At 39.4% G+C, this 17,226-nt stretch overlaps 1 protein-coding gene across 5 annotated transcripts in view; it reads right to left on the bottom strand.

Annotated features, from left to right (window-relative positions):
- AP3B1 (adaptor related protein complex 3 subunit beta 1) overlaps nucleotides 1-17,226 on the bottom strand; it is a 306,137-nt gene that overhangs the window by 229,947 nt on the left and 58,964 nt on the right. For 4 of the 5 annotated variants that reach the window (XM_007976120.2, XM_007976134.3, XM_007976129.3 and 1 more), the window contains exon 3: nucleotides 12,136-12,210. The exons of the other annotated variant lie outside the window; for it this stretch is intronic. In XM_007976120.2, coding sequence (XP_007974311.2) covers nucleotides 12,136-12,210 — 75 coding nt within the window. The remainder of the gene's footprint in view (nucleotides 1-12,135; nucleotides 12,211-17,226) is intronic. 5 annotated transcript variants of the gene reach the window in all.

Genomic DNA, 17,226 nt, shown 5'->3' with positions numbered 1-17,226 from the left:
TGTGGGACTATTAATACCAATTTAACGTAATAAAAATTCAGAAAGATTGGATGTGTGTTCTGAAAACAGTTTTTTGGTTTTTGATTTTTTTCTGAGACACTGTCTTGCTTTGTTGCACAGGGTGCAGTGCAATAGCACAATCACGGCTCACTGCAGCCTGAACCTCCTGGCCTCATGCCATCCTCCCACCTCAGCCTCTCCAGTAACTGGAACTACAGGCTGGCATCACCACACCCGGATTTTTTTTTAGTATTTTATAGAGACAGGGTCTCCCTGTGTTGCCTACCCAGGCTGGTCTTGAACTCCTGGGTTTAACTGGTCCTCCCACCTCAGCCTCTCAAAGCACAGGGGTTACAGGCATGAGCCATTGTGCCCAGTCTTGAAAACAATTTTTACAGGCAATTTAATCACTAAGTTTACACAAAATTATGAACAGAAAAAAACAAAAACTAGAATCTGAGTTGAAATGTATCCATTGCTTCCTTCTAGCACTATTTATAACCTGTATCTACCTTCTCAAATATCTTCACATCCCTGATCATCCTTCAAAGATACCAGCATAGTATATACCTAAAAGGTACGTACTTAGCCAGGCACAGTGGCTCACGCCTGTAATCCCAGCACTTTGGGACGCTGAGGCAGGCAGACTGCCTGAGTCCAGGACTTCAAGACCAGCCTGGGCAACATGGTGAAATCCCATCTCTAGTTAAAAAAAAAAAAAAAAAAAAAAAAAAAAAAAAAATTAGCCAGGCATGGGGGTCCCAGATACTTGGAAGGCTGAGAAGGAAGAGTCACCTGAGCCCGGGAGGTCAAAGTTGCAGTGAGGCAGGATTGTGCCACTGCACTCCAGCCTGGGCAACTAGACAGAGACTCTGTCTCAAAAATTTTAAAAATTAAAAAAAAATTTTTTTTTAAATTTATATACTCAAAGAACACAGGAAATGAGGAAAAAAGTTGGCAATCGCTGGAATTGGTGCTGGAAATATAAAAACAGTACTATACTGGATCGTATTTCGAGTCGTACTGATCAATCTGGACTACTTTAGAGACAACTGTCATGACCTTCCTTCCTTGTACCCTAATTTCTCATGAAACATAACAGCTTTAAGTTCCTCTGCCATCCTGTTTGCTCCTTCCTAAACGCACTCCAATTTTTTTCAGCGTGGCACTATAAACTGCAAATAAAGTCTAAACAGAGCAAACTAGACAAGAACTTGCTCCAGATGAGGTACTTCCACCGATACAACTAATTCTTCATTAAAACCATACACCTTTTCCAAATGTACTGCTAACCAAATCAAAATCAAACTATCCTCATGGAATTTTTAAAAAATTCCTTTAAATGAAAGGCAAAATCTTCCATTTACCTAAAGAAATTGTCAACGATTTAGATTCAACGCATCTTGGCACCCTGTTAAGATAATTTGATATGATAATTTCATAATCCAACCTATTTCTCAATTCATAAGTACAAATGAAAACTTAATGAGAAAACAAACTTTGTACATCTTCATCGTTGATAAAAATGTTAAACACAACCATTTTAAGTTGATATCAATCCATTCATCTATACTATATGGACTGAGTTATAAATGAAATGAAAATCTTTTTGCCAATGACTCTTCAATCTTGAATGGCTCCACAAAACCTTAAAACAAAATCTAAAGCTCTTAACCTAGTACTCAATACAGTTTATAATCTGTTCGGAACCTCCTTTTATAGTCAAACAGAAACAGCCCCAAATATAACTTGCACTTTTCTCTCAATCTCCACTCAGGTTATCCTAAGTTATCCCGCGTCCCCAGGTTCCACTTACTAAAATCTTCCACAAGAGCAAAAATTAAACAATAAAGAGTCCTAGTAGACGAACAGTAAACAAATGACAGTTCATCCATGTAACACTATACTATTCATCCACTATACAAAATTAAATAAATCTGTAGGACACTGAAAATATGTCCTTGTGGCCAGGCACGGTGGATCACACCTGTAATCCCAGCACTTTGGGAGGCCGAGATGTGTGGATCACCTGAGGTCAGGAGTTGGAGGCCAGCATGGCCAACATGGTGAAACCCCATCTCTACTAAAAATACAAAAAACTTAGCTGGGCATACTGGCCCATGCCTGTAATCCCAGCTACTCGGAAGGCCGAGGCAGGAGAATCATTGGAACCCGGGAGGCGGAGGTTGCAGCAAGCCAAGATCACGCCACTGCACCCCAGCCTGGGTGACAAAGCAAGGCACTATCTGAAAAAAAGAAAAGGAAAGAAAGGAAAATACGTCCTTGAAAAAGGCTTTTTTTTTTTTTTAAAGACAGAGTCTCGCTCTGTCACCAAGGCTGGAGTACAGTGGCGCAATCTCAGGGCTCACCGCAACCTCCGCCTCCCAGGTTCAAGCAATTCGCAATTCTCCTGCCTCAGCTTCCCGAGTAGCTGGGATTACAGGCACGTACCAACAAGCCCAGCTAACTTTTGTATTCTTAGTAGAGATGGGGTTTCACCAAGTTGGCCAGGCTGGTCTTGAACTCCTGACCTCAGGTGATCCACCTGCCTCGGCCTCCCAAAGTACTGGGATTATAGGTGTGAGCCACCGCACCTGGCCTAAAATTTTTTTAAGGTGTAAAACAGTATGCACTGTATGATCTCACTTTTATATTAAAAAAAATAGATGCCCACATACTGTATTTTATGCAGTCTAAGATAGACCACCAATTGTAAAACATACCATTATGTTATGGGCCACAAAGGAAAGAACAACAACAAACGAACAGAAAACACCACCCATCGTAATCACCACCAGTTGTTAAGTTAAATCCCAACTGCAGAAACTTTAAAATAGCAAACATATGTCTTAGAATGGACATAATATGGTAATAATAGCAAATCCTTATATGTAGCATTAACTACATGTCAGACACTGTTCTAAATGTCTTACTTAAATTAACTCATTTTATCCTCACAACTCAACAAACAAGTATTTATTCTTACTTTACAGATAAGAAAATGAAACACAGACAGGGTAAGCAAGTTGACCAAAGTACTGTATCTATTAAATAGAAGAGCTAAGATTCAAGCCAAGTAAGCACAAAATTCAGAAATCTATACAATAAAATGTTAATAGTCACTATCTCTGTGCGATGGTATTAACCAGTGACTTTCACTCTTTACATCTTTCCATACTATCTTAAAAGGAATATTAATTACTTTGGGTTCAGATAAAACAATAAAGGTATTTCACAACAGGGGTGAATCTCATCTTTCCAGATGGCCTTCAAAACAAAATAATAGTGCTGTGATTCTTATAATACTTTAAATTCTTTAATTATAAAAAAATTTCAAATTGGTAATATTTTTAAGTTCCCACATTCCTCAGAGAGACGCATTTTTCTGTAGCCTTGGCAACGTGTAGCCACAACTGTTTTAAACCTGTTCAACAGAGCAATAAAAAGGCACCTGAATGAACAAGTTTTCTCAAGTCAACCAATCTGTGACAGCCTCTTGCTTGTGAAAGTTAGCCAGTCAGGAACAACTGCACTCCCATACACCCACCTCTGAGTGCCAATCAATCAAGAACAGTCTCACCCACATGACCACACATCTACAGAAGATATCAAACCACTTAGGGCCCTGAAAGTCCATGAATCCCTGAAGACTGTCCTTCCCAATAATCCACAGTAATATCAGCCATCTCTATGCCCAGAGAAACTGTGCCTAAAAGCATAGTTGTCCCTTGCTATAGTAAGCAATAGTCTTGTTTCAGATATCATCCTTCAAAACAACCTACTGAAAAGTTCCAAGACTAGTTCACTGAAGCCTCATATAGCCTTCATTTATGTTTTATTCTGTCTCTCTTTTTTTTTTTTTTTTTCAGACAGAGTCTTGTTCTGTCTCCTAGGCTGGAGTGCAGTGGCACGATCTCAGCTCACTGCATCCTCTGCCTCCTGGGTTCAAACGATTTTCCTGCCTCAGCCTCCCGAGTAGCTGGGACCACAGGTGCACGCCACCACGCCCAGCTAATTTTTGTATTTTTAGTAGAGACGGGGTTTTGCCATGCTGGTCAGACTGCTCATGAACTCCTGATCTCAAGTGATCCACCCGCCTTGGCCTCCCAAAGTGCTGGGATTACTGGCGTGAGCCACCACACCCAGCAGCCTTCATCTATGTTTTTCAATTGCTAACATTACAATTACAAAATTCAGGAAATGTAACATCAATGCAATCCTATTATCTAATAAATAATCCATATTTAGAACTTCTCAATAACATCCTATATTTATAGTATTTTTCCTGATCTGGGATCATGCATCATATTTAAGTTTTCATGTCTCCTCGGTCTTCTTTCACCTGGGGAAGTTCCTCAGCCTTCGTTTTTTTTTTTTTTCTTTTTCTTTTTCTTTTTCTTTTCTTTTTGAGATGGCGTTTTGCTCTCATTGCCCAGGCTGGAGTGCAATGGCGTGATCTCAGCTCACCGCAACCTCCGCCTCCTGGGTTCAAGCGATTGTCCTGTCTCAGTCTCCCGAGTAGCTGGGATTACAGGCGCATGCCACCACGCCCGGCTAATTTTTGTATTTTTAGTAGAGATGGGGTTTCATCATATTGGTCAGGTTGGTCTTTAACTCCTGACCTCAGATGATCCACCCACCTCGGCCTCCCAAAGTGCTGGGATTACAGGCATGAGCCACCGTGCCCAGCCTAGCCTTTCTTTTCTAAAAGTATCCTTGTCATTCTGGCTAGTATTAAAATTAATTAGGAAATACAGAATATGAAAGGAAAACTGCCTGCAACAGCTTTTGTTCTTCACCTCAATCTGCTGTAACTTTCCAGCCAGAATTTAAATGTGAGGCCCTACATCTACATTACATTACTCGTTTAATTCTCATACCTATCGTAGGTACAATTATCCCCCTCTCAAAGATGAGGAAAGTAAGGCTCAGAGGTTTATATAACTTGCCCAAAGTCACAGAGCTAGCAAGTGGCAGAATCAGGATGCAAACGGGCATGTTCCTAACTACTACATGTTGTGGCCTATGACGGCAGTCCTCAGGTATTTCTATTAAGGTACCCCAACAAAAGAGGAGACAACTCTTCCCCAAAGAGCATCTGAAAACCTAGTGTAAATTAAACCATTTAAGAATAAAATGTCCTTAATAGAGGCTCTTACCTTTTAAGGCAGGAAAAAAATCATATTTTATTTATAATATATACATTTATAAAAGAAGAATGTTTTAAATCACTGTTTTTAACCCCAATTGCACATCTTCTCATTTGAAAACATCATTGTAGTATTATTATAAAAAAATCCAACAAGAAATTTACAACCGTAGTAAAAGGTGGTAATGACTTCATTCCATGGATCCCCATCTCTATTATCAATGTACTTTCCATCTATATTCACAAGTAGACTCTTTACACTTTCTTGGTTTAAATTAGTGCTTGTCAATCTTCAGAATTTTTCAAACCCAAAATACACATATTTGTGAAACACTGTTCCTTTAAATGATGACTTGGAACCAAGTGATGTTACACAAGAATACAAAAAATTGGTTCCAAAAATAGATGATACGAGTTTATAAGATGGAAACCAAATGATTCAAACTATAATGTTTCAGATTATATTTAAGTGTAAATACAAGTTTTTAAAATTCTTAGATCACAGTTTTAGAAGCACTTCTCTATTTGAGGATAGGATAGATAACTTTTTCCTCAACTAGATTTAAAGTTCCTAAGAATACAGCAATGGTAGAAAGCAATTAACACGTGGTTGACTGATTAACAGCAGTCAATATATCAAATATACACCAATGTATCAGCAGTTGATTGATTGATTAACAACACTTTCAATATATCAAATCAACACATAATATGTATTTAACTAAGTAATTTCTCCCATCTGCCTGGGAGTGAACATGAGACTATTTAGTACAACAACCATTCCTTATTCACCTGCATATTGCAAGGACCTATCACATTGCTTGGCATACAGTAAAAGATCAGTACTTATCATCTGGATCACATTCCAGACCAACTGTAGACTGAAAAAAATTAAGACATTAGAGTACTCTATCTAGGATCTAACTTCCCACACCAGTGGGTATAATTCATTGAACAGCAAAGTATAGAAAGACACCAACATACTATGAGGAAAACAACAAGCATTGGAAAGACTCCCTCCAAAGCCTTTAACTTGTTAGTTTGGTTGTTTTTTTGGTGTATGTGGGTGTGTGGGGAGGGGTGTGTGTGTGTGTCAGTGGGTGGGGGTGGCGGTGTGGGTGTGTGTTTAAAGAGAGATAGGGTCTCACTCTGTTGCCCAGGCTGGCCTCAAACTCCTGGGCTCAAGAGATCCTCCTGCCTCAGCCTCCCTGGTAATTGGGACTCTAGGTGCACACCAACACAGCTGGTTTGGTTTTTTAAAATTTTCTTTTAAAATACTATTTCTCTTTACTAATTATATTCAGAATCTCACTCTACAGTTCTCTGGAAAGTTTTGAGGAAGAATGGGCCCAGTTCTCCCTCATCCCCTTACAATTTATTTCTCAGCAATACCTTTATTCACCAAGTACAGCCAGCTTTTAAAACTGGATTATGAACTCTAGAATATATCACAGAGTTTATATTGGCAATACTGAAACATTCAGAACCACAGCAGAGCTAGCAGGCATTGCTATAATTACTCACTATTGGAGAAGGATTTCTGTGACTGTTATGGCAAAAAGCATAACAATATTAAATCACAGAAGGTTGCAAAACACTAAATTTGTTCTACTTCTGTTATAAGAATCAATCAATATTGACCACAAGAGGCCTATGCACTGACAGGCTGCAGGTGTGCAAAGAAAGCCTACCTTCCCTGAAACCATTCTGTGACCAGAAATGGGAGTAGTTAAAGCTCCGTGACTACATCATTCTCTGATCGGTTACTTTCATTCAATGTTATAACACTCCTTGCTGTAAAGCTAATCATAGCAGAGCCCCAGTAGGCTGGAAGAACACAGACAGATCTGTTTAATTAACTTATCAATACTAGTACATCAAACTTCATGAGTTATTGACTAAACCTTTGATTATTTTTGCACTATAACCACTGATTGCTTACTAGGTCACTTTTGGTATCATTTGACATTTAATGGTAGATGACGTACAGCTCACCTGTGTGTCTAAAGTAGCTCACCTGTGTGTACTTGTAAAAATGAAATTTTGCACTTGAGAGGAATGAAACATTCAATTTCTGAACATAAGTTTTAAGAAATTTATGTCAATTTTCCCAAAACATTAAAGGCTTAAGCATGTTTCAAAAAAATAAAATAAACAAGGTACTTAAAGAAGGAAAGAAATCCAAAACAAATAGACCAATAATTATGTTTATATTGACATTTTTGTAACAGAACATTAGTCAGCATACCAGAATCTAATTGTAAAGGGGAAATATGAACAAATGGAAAAGTTCTCCTACTGATAACTATTTGAATAGTAAAATAGTTCTGAAGGAACAATAATTAGTATGGAATTTTCTGTTTACAACAAGAACTAGAAGTCCTGAGGGAACTAGCCAATTTGCCACCAATTTCTAAGGACTTGGTCATTTCTACCCATAACTAAAACATTAAAAAAAAAAAAAAAATGCCAATACCAGGTACCTCCCAAAGGATGGCTAATACCAGACATTGATAAGGAGTCAATAATATTAAGAAAGAAAAGAGAGGAAGGAATCATCAAACAGGAAAGATGGCGCTGAATGGGCTAAGATGGGTTATGAAGCCAAGCAGCCTAGCTTTGGATTCTGACTGCCACACGCTGGCTGTGTGACCTTGATCAGCTAATTTAACCTCTCTACCATCTTGTCCTCAAACATAAAACACAAGTAATGACAGAACCAGCCCCACAGGGTTATTTGTGAGGATAAAATGAGTGGATCTATGTAAGGCACTAATAACCTAGGTCAGACAGGTTTTTTTAATATTAGCAATTATTCCTATTCCAATTATCCTGAGAGACTCTATTCCTGATAACACTAAGACAAGCTTCACCTATGCCTCATAATTTTTCTAAGTTAAATGTTGATTTTTTCCAGATATTTGGACTTTCTTATACCATAGGCCATAAAACTAATAAACATATCAAAGTAGAAGTTCAGATAGCATGGCCATAAGGTTATCAAAGGGAGAGTAGTTTAAAATTATCAATTCAGAATTATATATGGCAATAAGCACATAATGTTTAATAAATATCTACTAAATTAATCATAAGTAAAATTGATTTTACTCAAGAAATCTACAATCTACATAGATTTCTTCCATTAATTGGTGTTCTAGAAAGAAAGTATGGTTTATGAAGTCATTTAAATCCAGTATTAATTTAATTCATAAACTGGCCACAACAATACAAGTGTTTTGATTTTGGTTTATCCAATTTAGTGTAATTGAGTTTATAACAACTATTTCATTTTGATAGAAAAATTCATATATCTGAAATATAGAATGCACTTCCTATCTAATGAAAAAAATTAAGGGCTGGGCACAGTGGCTCAAGCCTATAATCCCAGCACTTTGGGAGGCCAACGCAGGAGGATCACCTGAGCCCAAGTGTTCAACACTAGCCTGGGCAACATGGAGACGTCATCTCTACAAAATATTTTTTAAATGAGCCAGGAGTAGTGGCACACACCTGTGGTCCCAGCTACTCAGAAGGCTAAGTCAGGAGGATCACTTGAGCCCAGGAAGTGAAGGCTATAGTGTGTTGTGTTCATGACACTACAGTCCCAAAAAAAAAAAAAAAGCAAGAAGCATACTTTAAAATATGAAATCGTTTTTAAAAGTAGGTTTAGGCTGAATGTGGTGGCTCACACCTGTAATCCCAGCACTTTGGGAGGCCAAGGTGGGCAAATCACTTGAGCTCAGGAGTTCCAGACCAGCCTGGGCAACACGACAAAACCCTGGCTCTACTAAAAATACAAAAAATAAATTACATGGGCATGGTGACACAAGCCTGTAATCCCAGCTGCTCGGGAGGCTGAGGCAGGAGAATCACTTGAACCAGGGAGGCAGAGGTTGTAGTGAGCCAAGATCGTGCCACTGCACTCCAACCTGGGCAACAGAGTGAGACCCTGTTTCCAAAAAAAAAAGTAGGTTTAAAATACCTATCCTTAAAATTCTACAATCCAGTGATGCATTGCTTAACAATGTTCTGAAAAATGCGTTGTTGGACAATTTCATTGTTGTGCAAACACCATAGAGTGCACTTACACAAACCTACATGGTATAGCCTACTACACACCTAGGATATATAATAAAGACCAGGGGTCTACACACCTAGGATATATGATATAGCCAAGGGGTTGGAAACAGGCCACACAGGAGGTGGTGAGCAGTCAGCAAGCAAGCAAAGCTTCATCTGTATTTACAGTTGCTCCTCAATGCTTGTATTACCCCGAGCTCTGCCTGCTGTCAGATCAACAGCAGCATTAGATTCTCATAGGATTGCGAACCCTATTGTAAACTGCACACAAGAAGGATCTAGGCTGCATGCTCCTTATGAGAATCTAATGCCTGATGATCTGTCACTGTCTCCCATCACACCCCAGATGGGACAATCTAGTTGTAAGAAAACAAGCTCAGGGCTCCCACTGATTCTACATTATGGAGAGTTATATAATTATTTCATTATATATTACAATGTAATAATAGAAATAAAGTGCACAATAAATGTAATGCTTTTGAATCATCCTGAAGCCATCCTACCCACCCAGGGTCCAGGGAAAAATTGTCTTCCACAATACTGGTCCCTGGTGCCAAAAAGGTTGGGGACTACTGATATGGCCTATTGCTCCTAGGTTACAAATCTGTACAGCATATTACTGTACTCAATACTGTAGATAACTATAACACAGTAGTAGGTAGTTGTGTATCTAAACATAGAAAAAGCACAGTAAAAATATAGTGTTATAATCATATGGGACCACTGTCATATATGCCAAGAAATGCAAGTTGGAAAAAAACTAGAATGAAATTTTAAAATGTTTCTAGTTAACCCAAAAAAGGAATAGGAAGAAGAAAAAAATAAAAGAGACAAAGAGAAAAGAAAAATAGTAGACTCAAATCTAAGTAGATCAATAATTAAATTAAGCGTTAGCAAAATAGACACTCCAATTAAAAGGAAGAGATTGACACATAGGATGTAGGGAAAGCTGCAACTATATGCTGTCAACAACAGATGCACACTAGATATAGGCAGACAAGCTGAAAGCAAATGAATAAAAATGATAATAAAAAGAAATGAGAAGGTTGGAGTGGCAATACTAATAACAAATCAAATATGCTTTAAGACAAAACATATTAACAAAAATAAAGGATTTATTTTATAATAAAAAGGTCAGTTCATCAGGAAAACCCAAAAAGAGTTATGCCTAATAAGAGTACTTTTAAAAATAGGCAAAAAATACTAAATTAAGGGGAAAAATAAAAATTCCAGAATCAGCCCAGGAGCGATGGCTCATGCCTGTACTCCCAGCACTTTGGGAGGCCAAGGTTGGCAGACTGCTTGAGCCTGGGAGTTCGAAACCAGCCTAGGCAACATGGTGAAGCCCTGTCTCTGCTAAAAATGCGAAAATTAGCTGGATGTGGTGGCATGCACCAGTAGTCCCAGCTACTCGGGAGGCTGAGGAAGGAGGATCACCTAAAACCCAAGAGGTTAAGGCTACAGTAAGCCATGACCATGCCACTGCATTCCAGCCTGGGAGATAAGAGAGGAACTCTGCTTAAAAAAAAAAAAAAAAAAGCCGGGCACGGTTGGTCACGCCTGTAATCCTAGCACTTTGGGAGGCTGATGCAGGTGAATTGCTTGAGCTCAGGAGTTAGAGACCAGCCTAGGCCACATGGCAAAACTCTGTCTCTACAAAAAATAAAAATAAAAAACTAGCCAAGCATGGTTGTACACGCCTGTAGTCCCAGCTACTTGAGGGGCTGAGGTGGGAGGGTCGCTTGAGTCCAGGAGGTCGAGGCTGTAGTGAGCCAAGATCACACCACTGCACTCCAGCCTGGGTGACAAAGTGAGACCCTGTCTCAATAAAAAAGCAAAAACAAAAATCAAAATCATGATTGGGAGATTTAAAATCCCTCTCTCACCAACACTATCAATCACATTTAGTTAAGTAATATGTAAAAAGCATTAGCTCCAAAATGTTTTCTCTCTTTTTCTCTGGTTGGTTTTGCTGGCAAGAATACTTTGAATATTTAAAATCATCACACAAAACAGAAACAACTTCACTAGCAAAAAATGACCATACTGTGCACAGAAAATAAAATCGTAACTACAAAATTAGCGAACCCTCTGAAATCACACACCCATCCTCCTTCCACTCTCACTTGCCCGGGCAAGAATGCTTGTGCGCTTTCTCTCTCTGTCACCATAACCATGTTCCCTGGATTAGAATGTTTCTGTTATTTGTTAATGAGCTTCGTCATCTGCCAATAAAATGGCAAACAAATAGCAGCAGTAACACATTTTTAATTTCATGGTGAGGGAAAAGCTTTAAAGCTTTAAACTGAGAAAAATTTATCAATTAACCAGGCTTTTTCAATTAATTTATCAATTAACCAGGGTGGAGAGGAGAATGTAATCTTAATACTAGACTATATCAGTCTAGCTTACAGAAAATAGCATTTTACTGGGACATGTTCATTCAATAAATCCACATATATGTACTGAGTGCTTAGTACATGTCATGAGTAGTCTAAGAAACTTGGGAAATATTCTTGGGTTCAGTCCTAGAAAAGCCCCAAATCATCAAGGTCTGGATATACCCGACCAGGTCTTTTTCACTGGACATATGCTATCTTAAAATTAAGTCCCTGGAACAAAATTTAAACTAAACGGGCCTCTAGGAACAGGTGAAAACTCAACAACTTACCATTATTCAGTCAGGTGAATCAATCTGTTTTGCTTTTCACATTCTCTACCAAAAATCCAAAGCTAGGATTGTGTCTACTTTTTATTCGATCTTACCTACATTTAAAATTAAGGACATTTTAATCATAACAAAAATCTAGTGATACTTAAGTACCTTATGTTGCATTACACTACATGAAAAGTGTATGGTCCCATGAAAACAAAAGGAATCAAAAAATTATAGATCAAAGCAGTACCTCAATATTTTTACTGGCCACATTCTTCACAACAGCAGGAAACAGTTCAGAGGCATTTTTCCCTTTTGCAATCATCTGAAGAGTATACAAAACAGACAATATAGGAAATTCTATATATATTAAATATTTAGATAATGTCAGCAAATAAGCTATATAACAGCTGAACTCTTTTTGAATCATCTTACCTCACCTATTTACAGCAAATAATAAACACTCTCTTGTATAGCAATATAAATACACAAATACATAGACACAATAAAGAAGAAATATTTAGCAATGTAAGATATGTATTTAAATATTTTAATAGTTTTCTCTGGCTAACTGGGTTGTAAGTAATTTTTATTTTTTTTATTTTTTTTAGACAGATCCTACTCTGTCACCCAGGCTGGAGTGCAGTGGCTCAATCACAGCTCACTGCAGCCTCGACCTTCCAGGTTCAAGTGATCCCCCTCCTCAGCCGTCTGAGTAGCTGAGGCTACAGGCATGTGGCATCATGCCTGGCTAATTTTCAATTTTTTTTTTTTTTTTTTTTTTGAGACGGAGTCTCGCTCTGTCGCCCAGGCTGGAGTGCAGTGGCGCAATCTCGGCTCACTGCAAGCTCCGCCTCCTGGGTTCACGCCATTCTCCTACCTCAGCCTCCCGAGTAGCTGGGACTACAGGCGCCCGCCACTGCGCCCGGCTAATTTTTTTTCTATTTTTTTAGTAGAGACGGGGTTTCACCATGGTCTCGATCTCCTGACCTTGTGATCCGCCCGCCTCGGCCTCCCAAAGTGCTGGGATTACAGGCGTGAGCCACCGCTCAGGGTACCACTATGTTGCCCAGGCTGGGTAAAAGCTTTTTAAAAATATTTGTGCTATTGTCTATTTTCCAGGATCTGACATTAAAGATGTACTGCATTTGCAATGGGGGAGTTGAGGGAGGGATGAATGTTACTTTGAATCAACTACCTATGTGACCCTTGGCTTTCTTTTCATAGGTTACCCTACTTCTGCAACCATTGCTTTTCAAAGTTTCCTTCACAAAACATTCTTCCTCTGCCCACTAAAGTTCTGTGCACCACCATCTTTTCAGCCTACACTGTTCTACAGTCTCTGAAACTCCTAAGATTTCATTCACCATTAGGACTAACTCTCACCTCTATATGTGAGCGTAAATTCCCTAAAACTGTAGCCCTAATCCAGCCTGAGTTCTAAATCTCTAACTAGACATCATTAGCTGGCTCTCATACCAAACTTGCTATGTCTAAAGCCAAACTCATCCTTCATGATAAAATGACATTCATGAGAGAATTTCCTATTTCCACAGTTCTCCTAGACACTAAAAACCACAGAATTACCCTGGTCTCTTCTCACTTCTACACAGTAACTAGGTCCTGCTAATACTTCTCACAACACTCATGTTAATCCCTTCCACTGCTATTATCCTAACATAGGTCAGTATCACCTCACAGAGAACTTTTCAGTCTCCTCTTTCTATCCATAATGTACACCACTGACAGTTTAATATGCTTAAAACACTACTTTGTACATGTTAGCCCCCTAAAAGATTTCAAAAGCTTCTGTCTAGAGTTCAAACGATTTTATGTAATATTCATATATTTTCACAATGTACACTAATATCCCTTCTTAAGCTCTCTGACCTAAGGCCCTATTAAACTGACCTTACTCACTACTAGAACATTCTCTGGCTGCCCCACTATGCCTCTGCTCAGATCATGGCCCCAGCTTTCTAAGTTCTACACTTCTATCTAAAGCATCATCAAATTCTACTCCTTCTCCCTTGCTAGAGCCATGTCCTGACACCTGGCCCACTGTGTCATCCATTCCTAATTTCTTTCAGAATTTTTTTTTTTTTTTTTTAAAGACAGAATCTCACCCTGTCGCCCAGGCTGGAATGCAGTGGCACAATCTTGGCTCACTGCAACCTCCGCCTCCTGAATTCAAGCGATTCTCCTGCCTCAGTTTTCCGAGTAGCTGGGATTACAGGCACCTGATGCCACCACTGGCTAATTTTTGTATTTTTAGTAGAGATGAGGTTTCACCATGTTGACCAGGCTGGTCTTGAACTCCTGACCTCAAGTGATCCACTCCCCTCAGCCTCCAAAGTGCTGGAATTACAGACATGAGCCACCATGTGCAGCCTCCTCTAGAATATTTTAATCTACACTTATTATTTGGAATTTCCTGTGCACTATCTTACATTTCTATTTATTTTAGTTTTATATCTATCTGTATTCCCATTTTGTCTTTCTCATTCTCAGATTATAACTTTATGTCTTTTAAAAGTCCAGACTTTGGTAACCACAAAATAAAGTTCAAACTATACAGCAACTTGGGGGAAAGGGATTCCTTATGAATTACACACCATATCTAACAAACTACCTTTAAAAAGGTATTGGCTTTATTAATTTACAACACATGTTATATAAATATTATGTGATATTTTTAGCATTATAATCCCCATTAGCAATTTCTTATATGGCCTTTCTATATGATAGCCTTAAAATATTCTTGAATACAAGCTAGTCTTTTTATATTCTATTTCCTTACCTGTGACATTCTTTTGATTTGAGTATTTTGTGAAACCTGCTGAGCATTTTGGAGGGTTTACAAAATACTGAAGCTAAGACATCTTTCTATGATTTGTACACCTCTCTCCATTTTCTCATCTTTGAAATAAGAAGGGATTAATGTTCTGTAGGACCCCTGCCATTCATTCATTCATTCATTCATTCATTCATTCAATGATTACCTAAAGTCAGACATCCTGTCCTATGGTATCCTACTCCATGACTATCTAACTTTATGTTGCAGAATGTTATTCAAATATGAGGAAGGAAAAAAACACCACAATCAAATTCACTCAACAAATATTTGCTGAGAAGATACTTTCTAGCAGGGACTATCCTAGGTCTTAGGGATCCAACCATAACCAATACAAAGTCCTTGCCCATGTGGTGGTTACATTCTAATGGGGCGAAGGTCAATAAACAATAATAGTGAGGTGGCAACAGACTACTGTGGAGAAAAATAAAGCAGTATCGGGGGATGAGAAGTGCTGAGGTGGAGGTGAGAGTTGCTCTTTTATATAAGGTGGTCAGAAAAGGCCTTCCTTTAGGCAGGGATGCAAAGGAAGAGAGGAGGGGATCCATGTGACTAGCTAGGGAAACAATGGTTTAGGCATGGCATGTGCCAGGAATAGGAGGCCAGGATAGTCAGACTGGAGTAAGTGTGGGGAAGAATGGTGAGAGATAAGGTCAGAAATGCATAAACTACTGTAAAACGAATTGCCTTTTACTATGAGTGAAGCAGGAGACCAATGGAGAGTTGTGAGCAGAGGAAAGACATCATTAAATATTTAGCAATGACTCATATTTTAAAAGGATCTTTCTGGCTGCGATGTGAAAAATAGACCAGAAGATATGATAGCATGGAAAACAGAAGGCTACTGCAATTATACAGAGCAAAGATAGTGACCATAGTGAGAATGGGCTAGATTTGGGATTTATTCTGAAAATAGATTATATATGATATAAGAAAGAAGGGACATGAATTAAGAAGAACAACTGCCTGTAATTCCAGCACTTTGGGAGGCCGAGGCAGGCAGATTACGTGAGGCCAGGAGTTTGTGACCAGCCTGGTCAACATGGTGAAACCCCGTTTCTACTAAAAACTCACACATACACACGCAAACACAAAATTAGCCGGGCATGGTGGCAGACACCTGTAATCCCAGTTACTTGGGAGGCTGAGGCAGGAGAATCACTTGAACCTGGGAGCCGAGGTTGCAGTGAGCCGAGATCACACCACTGCACTCCAGCCTGCACAACAGAATGAGACTCCATCTCAAAAAAAAAAAAAAAAAGAAGGACTACAAATGACGAACAGGAGAAATGGAATTGCCATTAACCATGATGAGAAAGACTAGGGAAGAAGCATGTATTGGGGAGATGAGCAATCCAGAGTTTGGTTTCAGATATGCTGAGAAGCCAGTTGAATATATGGGAATAAAGGCTACAGAATACAAGAGATAGCACTGGTTAGCAATATGCATTTGGAAAGGGATGAGATCACTACAGGAGGACAGACAGGGAAGTAGACTGAAGGACAAGACATAGTACAATCCTAAAAGTAGAAATTGTGGCCAAGCGTGGTGGCTCACGCCTGTCATCCCAGCACTTTGGGAGGCCAAGGTGGGCAGATCACAAGGTCAGGAGCTGGAGACCATCCTGGCCAACATGGTGAAACCCCATCTCTACTAAAAATACAAAAATTAGCTGGGTGTGGTGGTGCGTGCCTGTAATCCCAGCTACTCAGGAGGTTGAGGCACAAGAATCGCCTGAACCCAGGAGGCAAAGGTTATAGTGAGCCAAGATCGCGCCACTGCATTCCAGCCTGGCGACAGAGCGAGACGATGTCTCAAAAAAAAAAAAATGTAGAAATTGTGGAGTGTTGGGAACCAGTCTCAACACCACCCATAGGGCACCTAAAGTCCGGTGGAGACAAAGGATTGAGAAGAGACAAGTAAAGAGTAAAGGTCGGGAGCCAGGGGGCCAGTTGTACTTTTGGAGGCTGCAAAAGACTCAGAGCTCTGGTCTCCACACTGTTTATTGAGTACAGTCACTTAGACCTGAGAAGCAGATGTTCAGGGAGAAACAGTGAAAGGGAGGCAATGCGTCATAGGTGTAATCTATAGCAATAGTGGTTTAAATGGACCTCCTTTGTGCTCAAAGAGCGTATCTTTAACTTACGGGAGAGTAGCTAGTGGGAGCGGGCTTAACTAGGAGCCTGCACATCTGTTCACATTCCAGTGTTTCAAAGGAGTGTCTTTCTCCTTGAACACAGTGTTTACAGATAAGAAAGCAGGTCTCACTCTGAGCATGGGAACATGATGGCAATTAGGAGACTTTCCTCCTCAGAGGCCTCCTGTGGTTTTCCAGAACTTATTGTCCCATATTTTTATGGCCAGTTTGTACAGGCGCCCCACAAGCCCTTTTCCCACAAGCCCTCTTCCCAACATGGAGAAAGGAAGAAACCAGCAAAGAAGCTTTAAGACTCCTTGAAGCTCAGTAAAGAAGCTCTAAGACTCCT

This window comes from Chlorocebus sabaeus, chromosome 4 (assembly GCF_047675955.1).
Source record: "Chlorocebus sabaeus isolate Y175 chromosome 4, mChlSab1.0.hap1, whole genome shotgun sequence".
In the NCBI taxonomy this organism is placed as follows: Eukaryota; Metazoa; Chordata; class Mammalia; order Primates; family Cercopithecidae; genus Chlorocebus; species Chlorocebus sabaeus.
This window is presented reverse-complemented; position numbering and strand designations above follow the sequence as displayed.